The 17,303-nt window shown below is 38.7% G+C and overlaps 1 protein-coding gene across 2 annotated transcripts; it reads left to right on the top strand.

Annotated features, from left to right (window-relative positions):
• The first annotated feature begins 802 nt into the window (after positions 1–802).
• LOC114723840 (probable acyl-activating enzyme 18, peroxisomal) lies at positions 803–16,561 on the top strand. 2 transcript variants are annotated; one of them, XM_028910084.1, is made up of 14 exons: positions 805–1,167; positions 1,422–1,551; positions 1,672–1,931; positions 2,994–3,195; positions 10,057–10,097; positions 11,107–11,235; positions 11,396–11,475; positions 11,556–11,776; positions 14,054–14,148; positions 14,220–14,436; positions 14,920–15,045; positions 15,442–15,540; positions 15,814–16,020; positions 16,203–16,561. In XM_028910084.1, exons 1-14 carry the CDS (start codon positions 893–895, stop codon positions 16,314–16,316), a joined length of 2,196 nt encoding a protein of 731 aa, XP_028765917.1. In that variant the 5' UTR covers positions 805–892; the 3' UTR covers positions 16,317–16,561. The 2 variants fall into 2 exon arrangements, 1 of the variants encoding a protein (XP_028765917.1); XR_003738268.1 differs by lacking the exon at positions 16,203–16,561 and having other exon boundaries at positions 803–1,167; positions 15,422–15,540; positions 15,814–15,952.
• Positions 16,562–17,303: the final 742 nt, after the last annotated feature.

Raw genomic sequence — 17,303 nt, 5'->3', positions numbered from 1 at the left:
GAATAACTTGTATATAATTTAAAAATCGTTTTTATCAAGAACGATTTTAATTGTAGTGTATTGATAAATACTTTTAAAATTATAAGATTTTGATATATTTTTTAACTGTTTATAGCCGGTTTAAAAGCCGAACTTGTGAAAAGTTACTTTTTGGAAGAGAGGCTGTTAATTAATGTTTGGATGAGTTGAAGTTTAGTACGAATTTTCATCTCAAGCCCCACGTTGAGCCAAAGCAGTTCTTTCTCTACCGTTTGTCTTTGTACTTCACATGGCTTGTCAGTATTATTAGAATGCATCTTCACTAAACCTATATCATCACTAGGCAATAATAAAAATAAATATAAAATAATTTTTAATAAGGTTTTATAATATTTTTAATTTTAATAGTAGTGATATTTTATACATTATATATTTACATAAACATATATTTATATTTTTATTCATTAAAAATAATTTTTTTATTTTTATAATACTAATTCTTTTTAGTCATCTCGCATCTAAACTTATTTTTTTTATTAATTATCCAAACAAATTTTAACTTGTCAAACTAATTTTTTTATAAAAATTAATCTAAAAACAAAATAATTTTTATTTTAACTTAGGTTTGTAAAAATTATATGGAATAAAAGTTATTTTTATCATCAACACACCCATGGCAATAAGCGTACATCATTCACTTCGGTTGAGGGTCTTGCCACGTGGACATACTTGTCAGTTTATGGTCATCAAGTCTACAATTTTGACTTTCGGTGCTGCGCTGTGCTTCAGCTTCTCCTCGTGGTCCCAACTACCCCAAGCTGCTTGCGTCTTCAACAACTGGGGAAGGACCACCCACATTTTGAGCAAAACCAACTGGAATTTGGAAGAACGAACCAGAGTTACTTTGATCAAAATGATAACAAAGAGCATAAGCGAATTGCAAGTGCAAGATTTTGTGCAAGCTGGTTTAACAAGCGAGGAAGCCCAGAGATTTGATCAAGTTTTGAAGGAATTAATCCTTCAGAGGGTCGAATGGTCTGACCCACGAGAGCTTTGGCGCGAGCTTGTGGCTCGAAGAGTGCTAAAGCCATTTTACCCACATTCTCTGCATCAGCTTGTGTACTATTCTGTATATGCACGTTGGGATGCCTCCACCAAAGGTCCACCCCTCTATTGGTTCCCTTCTCTGTAAGTCATTTGCTCTATTATTTTGCTAGGATTTGCATATGCTGGTCAATGTAATAGTTTTGGGAATGAATGGTTGTTTTTATTCGTTTGGTTGGTTGGTTTTGGAATCTGCATCCAGTACTTGCATGGATTTTAGATTACTGTCACTTCCAATGTGGTTCGTTTTCATTTTGGCTTTGTTATAACTCCGAAGTTTGTGGATCAAATATGTCAACTGATTCAAAAAGTTAACTTTCTGGTTTGCAACATTCTAGATGGCACGCAAAACAGACAAATTTGGGACGGATAATGGAAATCTATGGCCCAAAGCTTTTGGGAGCAGCGTACAAAGATCCTATAACTAGTTTTAATCTCTTTCAGAAATTTTCAGTAGAGCACCCTGAGGTAAGTAGTAATTGTGTTAGTTATTTTAAAACTTGTACAAGTCCTTGTTTCAATTTTTCTTAGTGCATTGAAGCACAGGCCTTCGTAGTAAGTGCATTGATATCTATCAATCAATATCAGGTATACTGGTCCATTATTCTGAAGGAGATCTCAGTATCATTTATTGAGGCCCCAAAGTGTATCTTAGATGCTTCTGACAAATCGAAACATGGTGGAACTTGGCTTCCAGGTTCAGTCTTGAATATTGCAGAGTGTTGTTTGCTACCTAGGATTCATCCAAAGAAAGAAGATGGCAGTTTGGCCATTGTATGGAGAGATGAAGGGTTTGATGATTCTAAAGTTAATCAGATGACACTAAAAGAGCTTCGAGAACGAGTAATGTATGCACTCACTTAGGTGTAGGTGGCTCCAATACTGTTGGTAGTCTTTTTGGGCCACATTTATGACAATTGTTTAATTTAGGTGAAAATTATGATCCCAGATTATCTCTTCATACAATAATTCTGATGGATAGAGTTAGTTATGATTATTTACTTGCCAGTCTTCCACATAGATACAAAATTCTGAATAATTTGAGGATGTGTACCAGAATCTGACGCCTTCAGTCATTACTACTATAGGTATCTTCTGTCTGTTCATAACATTCCCATTTTTGTCAAAAATTCAAAATTATTTTTTCGACACGTCAGGATAAAGAGCTTCATATACCATAAATATAAAGAAGATATATGTCCATGGCTGTTTGTTTGCTTTACATAGAAAATGGCCAAGTAGAATATCTTATGTTGCCTTAGTCCTAGCATTTTTAGTTATGCACCATGTCCTCTGAGTTATAGCACTGAATGTTTGATTAAAAAAGATAGCAACGAGAAATTCTGTTTTGGAAATTGTTTAATTAATACTTGTACACCCACTATCCTGTAATCTTCCTTTCAATTTTTATCTTTTTAGGCATCTAGCACGAACCCGTTTTATTGGATTGTAATTCTTGGGGCAAATAATCATTGTAGTGATTAAAGAAAAAAATATTTCATTGAGAATAAAGAGTCTGTTTTCTCTGGTCGTGTGCATATTTCTTTGTGGTATTATATAAGTTCTGTATATGAAAATGTGAAATAAATTGTGACATCTGCTGAGTTATTGATTTTTTTTATCACTGAAAGTGGGATTGAGTTACATTATTGGTTGAACTGGACACTTTAATTAGGAATGCTAAGCATCATTCATTTCCCCCCCATTTTCTTTAAGTCTCCTGGCGTTCATTTTATGCTTTTGATTCTTCCCTTTTCAGATTTCATGCTTTCATCGGCTTTCAATTCATATTTTATGCTTATGATTCTTCTCTTTTCTGACTTCATGCTTGCATCTGCTTTCAATTCATAATATCTTTTCTATACCTCGTGTTGAGCTCTCTCTCCATAATTTTATCAAATCATTTCCAGGATGGTAGCAAAAGTGATAGCTGCTGAATTCTCAAAGGGTGATGCAATTGCAATTGACATGCAAATGACAGTCACTGCTGTTATAATATACTTGGCCATTATTGTAGCCGGATGTGTTGTGGTATCAATAGCTGATAGCTTTGCACCAAAGGAAATTGCAGTTCGCCTGCGTGTCTCTAAAGCAAACTGTATCTTTACACAGGTGACCTGTCAATTTGAAACCATGCAATTTATAATGGATGTTCTGCTGATGCAAATGAGATAACTTGATAGTAAGAGTTATCTCTCATTGTTGGAGACCAAAAATGAAAAACTTGCATAACATTCAGGATGTGTAATTGGAATCTGAGGGGTGTTTGGAAATGCTTCTTGATAATCAACTAAAAACCAGCCTCCTATTTGCTTTAGCCCTTCAGTTGGCCTCACATTTCTAACTCTTTCCGGATCCTCTCCCTGTGCTCCTTTTACAATTCCCTTGTCCCCTTAAACTGCTCTTCTGTCCAGTCATGCTTGCCGTGCAGTGTTTTTCACTTAATCAACTCCTTCCTTTGGCAGAAAGTGTATACTTGCTTAAATAAATGTTTTTCAATACCACCTTCCCTCCCAAGTAGTTTTCTCTGAAAAAATGAAATCAAATTCTTCACAACCTCCATTATGACGAACTCCTAATACTCCTTGTAGCGGGCTTATAGAATGGCGTCGAAATATTTTCAAAATGAAGAGATGTCTCTTGAAAAGTCATGTTCTTAAATTAAGGCATTTTTATGAAGGGCTATATTGGGGGTTACGACACCAAAAGTCACTCAAATCATGTCTTTATAATAACATCTAAAGGCAACTTTGTAAGGTCATAAAAACAAAAGGGGTGGTAACCAACACTCGGTGAAATGATAGGAAGTTGTAGTTCAAGGAAACTCTAAATATTAAAAGGACGTCACTCTCCATGAAAAAGCTAGTTTTAATAACCATTGGTAATTACAACTATGTTGGTTCATGAAACAATATAGGGTCATAAATTTTTAATTGCAGTGTCATTTTATTTCAAGAGGTACCATTTCGAGGCATCACTGCATTGTCTTTATATAGCCCTTTCATCACTCCATTCATACATCCAAACTCATTACCTTTGTCTTTGCGTGTATCAGAGATGAAAATGATGAGGCGAGGGCTGGGCCTCAGTTGATTTATGTTAAAAGAAAGCCCAAGGGCAATTGAGGGATTGTATGGGTGACGGTTAGAGGAGAGAGACGGGTGGGAAATATTGTTATATAGGGAAGTTGTTATAGGAGGGCGGTATGCATGTTGAGAGAGAGCTTGGGAGAGGTCTGTGTCTCTCGAATACACAGAGACCAGTGGCTGTAACCGTTTCTGCATGTTTTTCGTTTCTCCCCTTTAGGTCCATACCCTGAGGGTGAGCCTTCTTTTCTCCAGTTGGCAGTAATACAGACTGTGTTCCATCATTAAGGTATCAGAGCCGGCACGATCCGGCGAATGGTGACTCGAATGGAGCAGAAGGTTGAGCATATTGATACACGGCTGGTTCAGACTGAGCAGGGTATTGAGCTGCTACGAGGAGATGTATCAACCCTCAAATGCGACATAGCCACGATACAATCCTTGATGACCGAGGTGCTGACAGAAATACGTCAGGCAAAGCGACCCGAAGCGGTCGGTACCCGGATTGAAGAATCCCCTGGGTCTAAGGTTACATCAGAGTTCCCACGGACAGAGGAACAAGGCGAGACGGAGGTGAAAGAAGCCCGTAGTGACTTCTCTAATCTCAGGAAACTTGATATGCCTTTGTTTTCGGGAGAGGACCCGCTAGGTTGGATCTTCAGGATTGAGCGATACTTCAAGCTCAATCGGATTATCGATGATGACAAATTGGATGCTGCAGTGCTCTGTTTTGAGAACCGGGCGTTAAACTGGTTCCAGTGGTGTGAGATTCGAAGTCCATTGCGAAATTGGATTGAGCTTAAACGGGCTCTGGTGTTGCGTTTCCACCCGTCGCAGTGCGGAGGCACTTACGAGATGCTAATGGCACTCCGGCAGAGAGGGACCGTGGCCGAATATATTGAGCGGTTTGAGCTTCTCTCAACTACTCTAGATAAGTGCGACGACGAAGTGTTAATCGCCGCCTTCCTGAATGGATTACACCCAGACATCAAAGCCGACCTTCGGATGATTCCGTCGCATTCCATCCGAGAACTCATGGATATGGCTTTACGGATTGAGGAGCGCAACTGGGTCAAGTCTTCACTCCACGGGTTCAGCGTTGACCGAGCCTCTAAGTTGTGGGATACGGACAAATGGGCCACACGTCCCAGCCCAACTCGTTACACAGCCGAAACATCTAAACCGACGACCCACACCGCAGCGATCCCGGCTGACCCCAAGAGCACACACGTCGCGGAGAAGGTTGAGATACCGGTGACTCACATCACCAAGTCAGTACCGAAGAAACTCACTGATGCTGAAATTGAGAGGCGGCGAGAACTTGGTCTTTGCTTCAAGTGCGACGAGAAGTTTCGACCGGGACACAGATGTAAAAAGAAGCAGCTGCAAGTGTTGATCCTAGCTGAGGAAGCCGATAATGGCGAGAACCCGGAATCAGATGTTGTTACCCCTGCGACAGCCTCTGATAATTTTCCTGACGAGCCGGCGACTGAGGGGCAGCTTATGACTCTTTCTCTTAACGCATTGGCAGGCGTGACCGGGGAAAAACCATCAAACTCAAGGGTACGGTGCTCGGTCATTCCGCATTAATCCTTATTGACTGCGGAGCCACACACAGTTTCATTCACCACGATTTGGTCAATGCTCTCAACCTGACCCTTGATCCGCGACTATCCTTTACTGTTCAAGTAGGCGATTCTCGTCATGTGCAAGGCAGAGGAATCTGTAGGGATGTACCCATTGTGATCCAGGGGCTCCACATTAGTCAACACCTCTATCCTTTTCAGCTGGGTGGGTCAAATATCATCCTCGGTGCAGACTGGCTCGAGTCATTGGACGAAGTTCTGGTGAGCTGGAAAAGGTCGACCCTCAAGATCAACATAGGCGGAGAATGGGTTTGTTTGCGAGGTGATCCGTCTTTACAAAAGTCAGAAATGTCGTCGTCTACACTCCTTAAGTCCATGCGCTCAGCAGACGTCGGTTTCCTAATTGAGTTTACTGAGCTCAAAGTAACTGATATTAACCTTACGGAGATTGCCGCAGATGTTCAAGGCCTTCTTGGGGAGTTCCCTGCAGTACAAGTACCACCTACTGGCCTACCTCCTCACCGTTTGGTCGACCACACTATTGAGTTAAAACCAGGAGAGGCTCCGCCTAATATACGGCCTTACCGTTATCCCCACTGCCAGAAATCAGAAATTGAGAAGATGGTGCAAGATATGTTACAAAAACTGGTCTGATTCGACCCAGCAGGAGCTCCTTCTCTAGTCCAGTTCTACTAGTCAAGAAGAAGGACGGTAGCTGGCGGTTTTGCATTGACTATAGGGCTTTGAATAAAATCACCATTCAGGACAAGTTTCCAATTCCAGCGATTGAAGAACTCCTCGACGAGCTACATGGGGCTCAGATTTTTTCAAAACTAGATTTAAAGTTGGGTTACCACCAGATACGAATGAAGCCAGGTGAGGAACATAAGACCGCTTTCCGTACTCATGATGGCCATTATGAGTTTGTGGTCATGCCGTTCGGGCTGAAGAACGCACCATCTACCTTTCAATCTCTCATGAATGATATTTTTGGTCAGTATCTGAGGAAATTCATCTTGGTCTTCTTTGACGACATTCTGGTCTATAGCGTGAACCGGTAGGAGCATTTACGGCACTTAAGGGTGGCCTTGGAGGTACTACAGCAACACCACTTGGTCATCAATGCCAAAAAGTGCATTTTCGCTCAGTCTGAATTGGAATACCTCGGCCACATAATTTCTCCAGCGGGGGTCCATGCAGATCCCTCAAAAGTACAGAGCATGTTGACTTGGCCTGTACCTCAATCACTCAAGGAATTACGGGGGTTTCTGGGTCTCACGGGTTATTACCGCCGTTTCGTCAGGAATTATGGCACCCTAGCATCTCCCCTCACCCGCTTGCTCAGGAAAAATGCCTTCCACTGGAATGAGGAGGCACAATCCGCCTTCGATATCCTCAAACAGGCTATGTCGTCAACACCGGTATTAGCCATTCCAGATTTTCAGGTCCCTTTTGTCGTTGAGGCATATGCATCCGGTACCGATTTGGGAGCTGTCCTGATGCAAAATGGACGACCCTTGGCATATTACAGTCACCATTTGTCAACTAAGAACCGACAGAAATCTGTGTATGAACGTGAGCTCATGGCTATTGTCTTTGCGGTAAAGAAATGGTGGTATTACTTGCTGGGAAGGCCTTTCCTCATTAAAACAGATCAAAAATCACTGAAGTATCTCCTGGAACAACGAGTCCTGGATGGTCAGCAACAGCAATGGGTTTCAAAACTAATGGGCTTTGACTTTCAGATACAATATAAACCAGGGGCCTCTAATTCTGCTGCAGATGGACTGTCCCGAAGAGGGGGTGACTGTGCACTACAAGCGATCTCAGTTCTGCAAAATTCAGATATTGACTTGTGGGACCAAGAGGTTCGAGCGGACCCGACTTTGGCAGCGATCATTCAAGCCTTGGGCACCGGTCAGGCAACTAAGGCAGGATATACACTCAAAGGGGGTCACTTATTTTTTAATGGACGCTTAGTGATACCGAAACAATCGCCTCGAATTCCTTCCCTGCTACAGGATTTCCATGATTCGCCCATTAGGGGCCATTCAGGGTACTTGCGTACATATAAGCGGCTTGCTTCGTTGTTCCACTGGGATGGTATGCGCCGAGATGTCCAGAAATACGTGGCGGCCTGTGATACGTGCCTTAAGAACAAACACTTAGCTACCAGTCCAGCCGGGTTATTACAACCACTACCGATTCCTGACGCAGTATGGACTGACATTACCATGGACTTCATCACTGGATTACCCAAGTCGGCTAAATTTGATACTATATTTGTAGTAGTGGATCGTTTGACCAAATATGCGCACTTCCTTCCCCTACGTCATCGTTATTCAGCTTGTGATGTTGCTGCTGTCTTTGTAAAAGAAATAGTGCGTTTGCACGGGTTCCCTCGTTCCATTGTCTCCGATCGTGACAAAATTTTTATGAGTCACTTTTGGAAGGAACTTTTCAGATTATCGGGTACCTCTCTGAGTTATAGCTCAAGTTACCATCCACAAAGTGATGGTCAGACTGAGGTAGTGAATCGAAGTGTGGAGACGTATCTGCGTTGCTTTTCCAGTTTCCATCCCGCGGACTGGTCCAACTGGCTTGCTTGGGCTGAATTCTGGTTTAACACCAACTTCAATCGTTCCACAGGCATGACTCCTTTTCGAGCTCTCTACGGGCAGGATCCACCAACCCTGTATCGTTTCCAGGAGTCCTCTTCGTTGGTAGATGCTGTCACTGATCACCTGCAGGCCCGCAATGCTATCTTGGTTGAACTCAAAGAAAATTTAGAGCACTCACAGCAGTATATGAAGTCCTTTGCTGACAGGAAAAGACGTGATGTACAATTCGAGCTAGGTGACAAAGTGTATCTCAAGCTGCAACCTTATCGGTTTCGTTCTTTAGCTCGTCGCCCCAATGAAAAATTGAGTCCACGTTATTATGGTCCCTTCCCCATTATCGCCAAAGTTGGGACCGTGGCGTACAAGCTGCAGTTACCTCCCGACGCTAAGATTCACCTTGTCTTCCATGTGTCCCAGTTACGGTTGGCTCCACCTGCTACGATCGTACCACAGTCATTACCTCCCTTTCTCACGTCTGACCTTGAGTTACAAGTCCAACCAGAGAAGGTTTTAAAGTCACGACGTCTGACTAATAGCACTGTTGAGGTCCTCATCAAATGGCTACACCTCCCTGAACATGACAGCACGTGGGAAGACTATGATGCCATTCAATTACAGTTTCCTACTTTTGTCCTTGGGGACAAGGACACACTTATTGGGGGGGGGTAATGATGAGGCGAGGGCTGGGCCTCAGTTGATTTATGTTAAAAGAAAGCCCAAGGGCAATTGAGGGATTGTATGGGTGACGGTTAGAGGAGAGAGACGGGTGGGAAATATTGTTATATAGGGAAGTTGTTATAGGAGGGCGGTATGCATGTTGAGAGAGAGCTTGGGAGAGGTCTGTGTCTCTCGAATACACAGAGACCAGTGGCTGTAACCGTTTCTGCATGTTTTTCGTTTCTCCCCTTTAGGTCCATACCCTGAGGGTGAGCCTTCTTTTCTCCAGTTGGCATTAATACAGACTGTGTTCCATCAGAAAACTTTCACTTTGTAAAAACTATTGTTGTCTTGACTTGAGTCTTAAGAATGAAAACCATCTCAAGGTCTTTATTGTATCCTGGAGAAAACTTTTCATCAACCTAATTTGTGCTTATTAAGCCTAAAGAAAAGTGTTGCCTACAGTTTGAAACCCTTTAGAGAACAATTGCCACCAAGAAATGGTCTATATATTCTCACAAGATTCTAGGGATCTGTACTGTAGGGAACATCTCCTTTGGTCATATAGTTGTAAGGAGGATGCAAACATGAGAAGGAGAGAGGTGCCATTAGAGTGACAACAACAGTTTGACTAGGTTTTTCCCTCCTAGGCTACAACCTTGCGTGAAAAAGGAAAGAGAAAGATAGACAAGCCCTCCATTGGTGGATGTATTTAGTTTTTCCCTCATTCTTAAGCCCTCCATTGGTGGATGTATTTAGTTTTCCCCTCATTCTTTTATCAGTTTTTCACTAATATCATGGTGAAAACTTTTTAGAATCAAAGAGTAGGGTAAGGTTATGTTGTATGATCAAAGATTGGAGGTTATTGTCCATACATTTATTCCCAGCATACCCCCTGAAAGAACCTGTGCAATGAACTCATAAAGTTTTCAATTTCAAACTAATTTTACTGTATTGCAGTCTAGATATTTAGTACTCTCTGTTGTTTATGGTAATGCTATCTAAGCTTCAGCTTGCGTTCAGGATTTCATATCAAGAGGTGGCCGAAAATTCCCTTTGTACAGGTAAAATATTTACTATTATACTTCACTGCTGCATCTCTGAATTCATGATTTGAACAATAAAATCATATCATACTTGGTTCAGTCCATTGATTTTTTTTGACTATGTAAACTTTCTAACTTATTGTTAACATGTGAAGATTTACATGTAAATATTTTTACCATTATTCCACACATTTGATGCAAATGATAACCCAACACTGTGATGTCATGGTTATCTGATGATCACGGGCAGTCAATGTTAGAATTAACTGTAAATAGTAGGCTGAGTTGTGTTATTTTAGTGCCAAACTGCTTATATAGAGTACGGCATGACCATTTTCTTGGTGCTATCCTTTAGTATTGCTAATCATTTTCTTTGTCTCTTCGGGTAAAGCATTCTGAATTCTCTCTTTCTATGCTATATTTCCTTCTAATTGTTGTTGGGGTTCAATCTGGTGAGGGGAATCAATGTATCAATATATTAATATGCATAATCAAACATGTAGCAAGTTCCACTATTCACAAACCATATATAGTGCAGCTTATTTTTCAAATTTCATAAAATGCATGGAAAAACACATCATGTTATTTATTTGGGCTTGATTGATATAGAACAAGGAAGAAAAGGGCAAGGAGACAGGGGGGTAAATAAAGACTTGTGCTATAAGTCATTGCTAGCTTTCGTTTGACTTAGTTTGTCTTTATGGTAATGACAAGAGAATTCAATCGTACGGTGAAATTAATACTTCAATGAAATTTTGATGTCTACAGGAATTCTCGAAACAAAATTTGTCTGTATGATGTAATATTATTGTTCTTTTGCCAAAATTTGTATTTGAGAATTGAATATCTTGTTGAAGAGGCTAAATTAGATGTCACTATGATTGTTTTACCATGTTCCACTTGAAAAGTTGAAATATGTCTAGCTTGATTTTCTTCATGTTGGACTGTTGTGTTTGACGGATTTAAGTTTGCTGTTTTATCCAAAAGAAATTAATGGAAGAATCATTCTGTGGGTTTCTCCTTGCAGTCGCGTCATTGAGGCGGCAGCTTGTAAAGTTATTGTACTTCCAGTGTTAGGTGATGATATAGGAGTGCAATTGAGGGAACAGGATCAGTCATGGAAAGATTTTCTCTCTTCTGGTAGTCAGCATCCCAGGTAACGTCTATTGCAACATGTTTATTATACTTCTTTATAGTTCGACCAAAATGCGGTCTCATCTGACTAAAACAATCACTGCTACAAGAGCACTTGAATAAGATAGAGATGTTACATTTCTTTTGTGTTTAGGCTTACATGATCATTTAACTATTGGCAGATCAAATTATTACTCTCCAGTTCCAGTCTATCAATCAATCGAGTCTGTCACTAACATACTCTTCTCATCAGGAACCACTGGTAATGATTCTACCCAAGTAAACATCAATGCGAGAATGGCATTATCATAGGTTTCCTGATTCTCTTTACATTTTCAATAGGTGAACCAAAAGCTATTCCATGGACTCAGCTCTCACCTATTCGAAGTGTTGCTGATGCATGGGCTCTCATTGATGTTCAAGTTGGGGATACTTTCTGCTGGCCCACAAATTTAGGGTGGGTAATGGGACCAACTCTAATCTATACATGCTTTCTGTCTGGGGCAACTCTTGCTCTTTACCATGGATCTCCTCTAGGTCATGGTTTTGGAAAATTTGTTCAGGTGATTTCTCCAACTTTAATACTCTTCCGGTCTTTAATATAGGACCTAATTATTGAGTTGATTTTCACCCTAAATATAAGACCTATTTATCATATTTATCAATTTTTCCTAAATTATCCTTATGGATACTCTCTCAACCATAATCAAGTAGAAGAGGAGGAGAGGATATTAAAAAAGATGATTATGGTGTTTTAGGAAAAACATGTCATATTTCTTATAATTAACTAACTTATATAACTTCCTTAATCTAATCAAATTAGTTAAATAGGTCTTATATTAAGAATCAGAAGAGTAGTACATAAATTATTATTATAGTAATAGTCGTAGTAATATTAACAGTAGTTGGCATTCTGTATTACTATTAAATATTGAGATTTCTGACTGAATACAGTTACTTATCAGTGAGAGTAGGACCATGAAATGTACATACTAGTTGTGTCTTACATTTATTTATGAAAGGAGCCCATTAGCTGCTGTAGGTCCTGGTCTTCTTTGTGATACTGTGGCACGCAGCATAATGTTCATGTGCATGGTATCTGGCTTAGTGGCTAGAGAAACTAGAATGGTAGACCTGTAGACCTATTGTTGGCTCTTGAACTTGCCTTTCAGAATTTAAACTGTCCATGAAATTCTATCTATAACAAATATTCTTTTTCAGTATTCCAGAATATTTCATCGTGTTTGAAATGTGCATATTTTTAAGCACATATAATATATTGTTTTGGAGATCACACTGCCACACATAACCATGTGATCATGTTATTAACTGCAAGATTTTGCTGCTTTATGACAGAATTACCCTCATTCTTCATAGTCTTTATTTTTAATTTATTTAGATAAGACAGAAAATATTTTATTGTTTGTTGCTTTCCCTCAGACACATCTATAAGGCTTGATTAATTAGGTTTAAGCCTCCATGTATGTCCGTTGCCTTTGATTGATTGAGTGGAAGTTGAGTAGCCGAGGGACATCTACATACCACTGGTTTTTATCCACGTATTGTTTGCAAAGGAGAATTTTGGTCGGGTTAATCATTTAGCCCCTTCACTCAAATTTTAATTTGACACCTACATTTTAAAAGGTTGTAATTGTCCTTGTAGTTTCTATTATTATTATTATTATTATTATTATTATTAATTATTAATTGGAAAACAGCCATTAAAATTGTATTTATATTTACTCACATGGCAATGCAATTATCATATTGGGTCTTTAACTGCGCAAACACTTAGCTAAGGTGTTGAATTCTTGCCACACACATCACTGTAGCTCTGCATTCTTCTTTGCCTTCATCCACCGAATATGATTGAACATAGTCTTCGCCTAAAGCATGTGCTTTTCAACTCGCTTTACTCCTTTGAATAGCCAATCACGCCTTTCATGTAGTTGCTACCAATCATTAATGCACATGTGCACAGACATGAAGGCTTCTGATTTAGTCTCATTGATTCTTTGTTCTTATATACCTTTGACCAAATCAGTTCTCGGTTCCCCTCACAAATGATGCAGATGAAAGTATGCCAAATTTACGGGGGAAACAGATTGTCTATTTCTCTCCCGCTAATTTCCATAATTGATAGTCTACTAACACCCTCTTCACAAATCTACAACAGTAATATTTTCTTTTCCAGCATTAAAAGAGTCTTCTGTATGCATGCGTGCGTGCGTTTTTTCATGACCATTTTAATTCTATGATAAAGAAACTACTTGTAAACATTCCAAATTATCTACCAAACATATAAATTATGATTTTCCCACATGGCACCAACATCAAAATTCAAGTCTCTTAAAACCAGGATCGTTAACCTAATGATCTAAAAGCTTTTCAAGCTTGTGTATGATACATCTATTATCTTTTTGGAGAAGCATGTGCACAGGACTCATGGATGACAGGGCTGCATGCTTGAGTGCTTCCAGTTATGTGGCTTCAGTCAGCATAAATTATCTGTATGATATTGTTGTTTGCTTATGGTATCCATTTAAACTGTTTAAAACAAACAAAAATTAATTACAAAATTTTAAGCTATAAGAACCAAATCAGAGATGGAGTAAAAGTATAGGGACTAAAGGAATTCTTTCACCTAGTATTCTTCTATATGTAGAAATATTTTTGACACGATAATAGAGTTCCTTATACTCTGTTATTGTGTTTGAGTATGCCTGTAAGAAGCCAAGTTGCAATATTTCCTTCAGTAGTTCTTATGCTTTACATGAAATGAATATATACATTAGCACAAACGCCTTGCCTTACCTATCTAATATTTACCACAATTTCAGGATGCTGGTGTTACTATTTTGGGAACAGTTCCCAGCTTGGTAAAAACTTGGAAGAATACAAATTGTATGGAAGGCTTAGATTGGACAAAGATAAGGTAAATTCTCATGGATGTTTAATTAACAAGTAACTAAAAAGATAAATTAACTGTAATGTGGTTATATGCAGAACATTTTGTTCCACCGGAGAAACTTCAAATGTTGATGATGACCTTTGGCTTTCTTCAAAGTCCTATTATAATCCAATCATTGAATGTTGTGGTGGAACGGAGCTTGCTTCTAGTTACATCCTTGGAAGCCAACTTCAGCCTCAAGCTTTTGGGGCATTTAGCACAGCATCAATGACGACTGGCTTTGTCATCCTAAATGAGAGTGGAGTGCCTTACGTAAAAACATTTTCTGGCTGCCCAATTTCTTTCTTTCTTTTATTTTTATGTTCGTTCCCCAACCCCCCCCCCCCCCCGGGTTCCTTTTTTTGTTTGCTTTTTAAGTATTGATCACCTTCCCCCAACATATTAACATATACTAGTATGAGAATACCATGTAGTTACTGAAGTTTCAAAGAATTTCCTTGAAACCGGAAATTAAAAGTTGGATCAATGATGATCAACCAGAAGCACACACCTCAAAAAACTAGAACACTAATAGAAATCAATCGGGCTCATCTGAACGTATTTCCTTGTGCTCTAGACTTTTGCGAAGGTCTAGCTGAGTCAACCAATTTGCAACCTATTCTTTCTTGTGAGATCTTTGATCTCCTACCGTACTTTTCTGTTGAACTTTATCTTCATTTTACCAATTCCAATTCCAATTAAAGTGCTTGCATATTCTAATTTGGCATCATGTTATTTCTTTGACCAATATGACAGCCAGATGATGTTGCTTGTGCTGGGGAAGTGGGTCTTTTCCCTCAGTATTTTGGAGCAACGGATACATTGCTTAATGCTGATCATGAGGAGGTTTACTTTAAGGGGATGCCCATTTACAAAGGGAAGGTAAGCTTACATTGATATGCTGAACATTGATAAAAAAGATAATTTTGAGTTTCTTCGACCGTCTCCTTAGAATATGCACACTCAAATGGTAAAAGCTGCACTTGCTGACCAAATAGCACATGCTCACCTAGTAGCAGATACTTAACTCTGAAATTTGGAAGTTTTAATCATTGGCAATAAATGTGTGTCAATAGTAGAAGTATGAAGGCTATAAATTTCATGTATTGCCTACGCACTGACTTTCCAGCAATCGTTTCTTTGTAAATTATTTTGAATAGATGACATTGCAAATTTTAATTGTATTACTCATTCTGTTATTAGTAGTTTCGTTTGCTGTTTCAAGTGATGAATTTAGTCCTAAACTGTACATGTCTAACTTGATGTACTTGTTACCAGCGGCTTAGGAGACATGGAGATATAATCAAGAGATCTGTTGGAGGCTATATCATTGTAGAAGGAAGGGCTGATGACACCATGAATCTTGGTGGTATAAAGGTATAACATCATACACCTTTTTCCTGTTTTCTGCTAGTTCTCCTTGTTCAACACCGATTCAAGCTTCTAAAAGATTAGAGTCTGCTTTTATATATAAGAATTCCGCATGGCTTTGAGTTGATGACCAGGCTAAATTTAGTAAGAATGTTCTATACTCTGAAATCAATCTTGAATTCTTCAGTAAGTTCTTAAATTCACATGATCATTTCTCTTAATTTGGCAATATAGGACTCTTGCTTTCTTCATACTCTGAATTTTACTTCTGATATGCAGACAAGTTCGGTGGAAATTGAGCGTGTCTGTGACCGAGCTGATGAATGCATTTTAGAGACAGCTGCCATCAGTGTCGCGCCGGCAATCGGTGGTCCGGAACAACTGGTTATATTTGTGGTTTTAAAGAAAGGATGCAACTCTGATGCAGAAACCTTGAAGATGAAGTTCTCTAAAGCCATTCAAAGGAATCTTAATCCTTTGTTTAAGGTGAAATTTAACTGAATTTAAACGCTTACAAATTCCAAGTACATTACTTTATGAATCATTATTTGAAATGTGGATCCTTATGACTGAGCTTTCTGATATCACAAAAGAGTTTCTTGAAATCTGAACCTGACAATTGTTGATTTGACTACTGAGTTGATGTTCGCAACTAATCTAAAATGCAGGTAAGTCTTGTTAGAATCGTCCAAGAGTTCCCTCGAACAGCTTCCAACAAATTACTAAGGAGAGTTCTGAGGGATCAAATGAAGCGTGAGCTATCAATTCAAAGTAGGCTCTAAGAACCTTTTTAATTCTCATGCAAAGCCATTCCGTGGTTATAGTGTTTCTATGGTAGTAATGGAATAATGAATTTATGTTGTTATACAATTTGGTCCAATGAGGCTCTCAAGTCTTTGGATGAGTTATTTCTCATATAAACATGTGATTAATCACATGTTAGTTATTTAGTTTAACTTCTAACGGACATGGTAATGTGTTTGAATATTCATTTTTATTGTTTTTCAAAGAGATCAGGATTGCTTTATTTTAATTTTCTTTTTATTTTCATGTTTTCGTTTCAAATCGGAGCATAATAGAAAAAATTTCTCGACTTCATATTGTTTGATCAGGTGTTCATAATTGTGTATTATGGAAATCATTTAAAATTAATATTGTCCGCTGAAATTTGTGGTAAAAAGCATTTTGTGTCTATATTCATTTCATAAGATGTTTTTAGGGAAAATTAAAAAAAAAATGATACGTGAATTTTTGAAACCTCAAAATGTGACCTAAATTAAAATTTTGAAACGTTCGTAAAGTAAAATCCCATGTCTTATTTGACACTTCCAAAATTTAAAACTAAGTAGTATTTATTTCTCAACTTTTTTTGCCAACGTAGTTTTCAACTAGTATCATTCTAGATTTGATCCTCACATGCTTATTTTGAACCTTGGATTTTTTTTGGGCCTGCAATTTTGAATTATCTTGTTCTTTTATCAAAATAATAATATTTAAATAAAATGTAACTATTCGATCAACAAACGTGAACTCGTTTATTTTCCCCCTTAAAATCTTTGATGGATACCTGTCTGTTGAATAATTGTTTGGATGATAAACTTTGTGGAGATAAATGGCACATGATATGGTTGAAGATCAAGTTTACGGGAGACGACAAAGCCCGTGTTTACTTTATTCTTTTATGTCTTTAGTGACTCTTCTAATGAATCAAGAGAGCTTATGTTTCTATACCAAAACTCAGTTATAAAATGTTTTCGTAAAAAAATTAG

The sequence above is a fragment of the Neltuma alba genome, unplaced genomic scaffold (assembly GCF_004799145.2).
Source record: "Neltuma alba isolate B1F8T4 unplaced genomic scaffold, ASM479914v2 tig00012157_pilon, whole genome shotgun sequence".
Classification (NCBI taxonomy): domain Eukaryota; kingdom Viridiplantae; phylum Streptophyta; class Magnoliopsida; order Fabales; family Fabaceae; genus Neltuma; species Neltuma alba.
The sequence above is the reverse complement of the archived record's forward strand: the minus strand, read 5'-3'. Positions and strand labels throughout refer to the sequence as shown.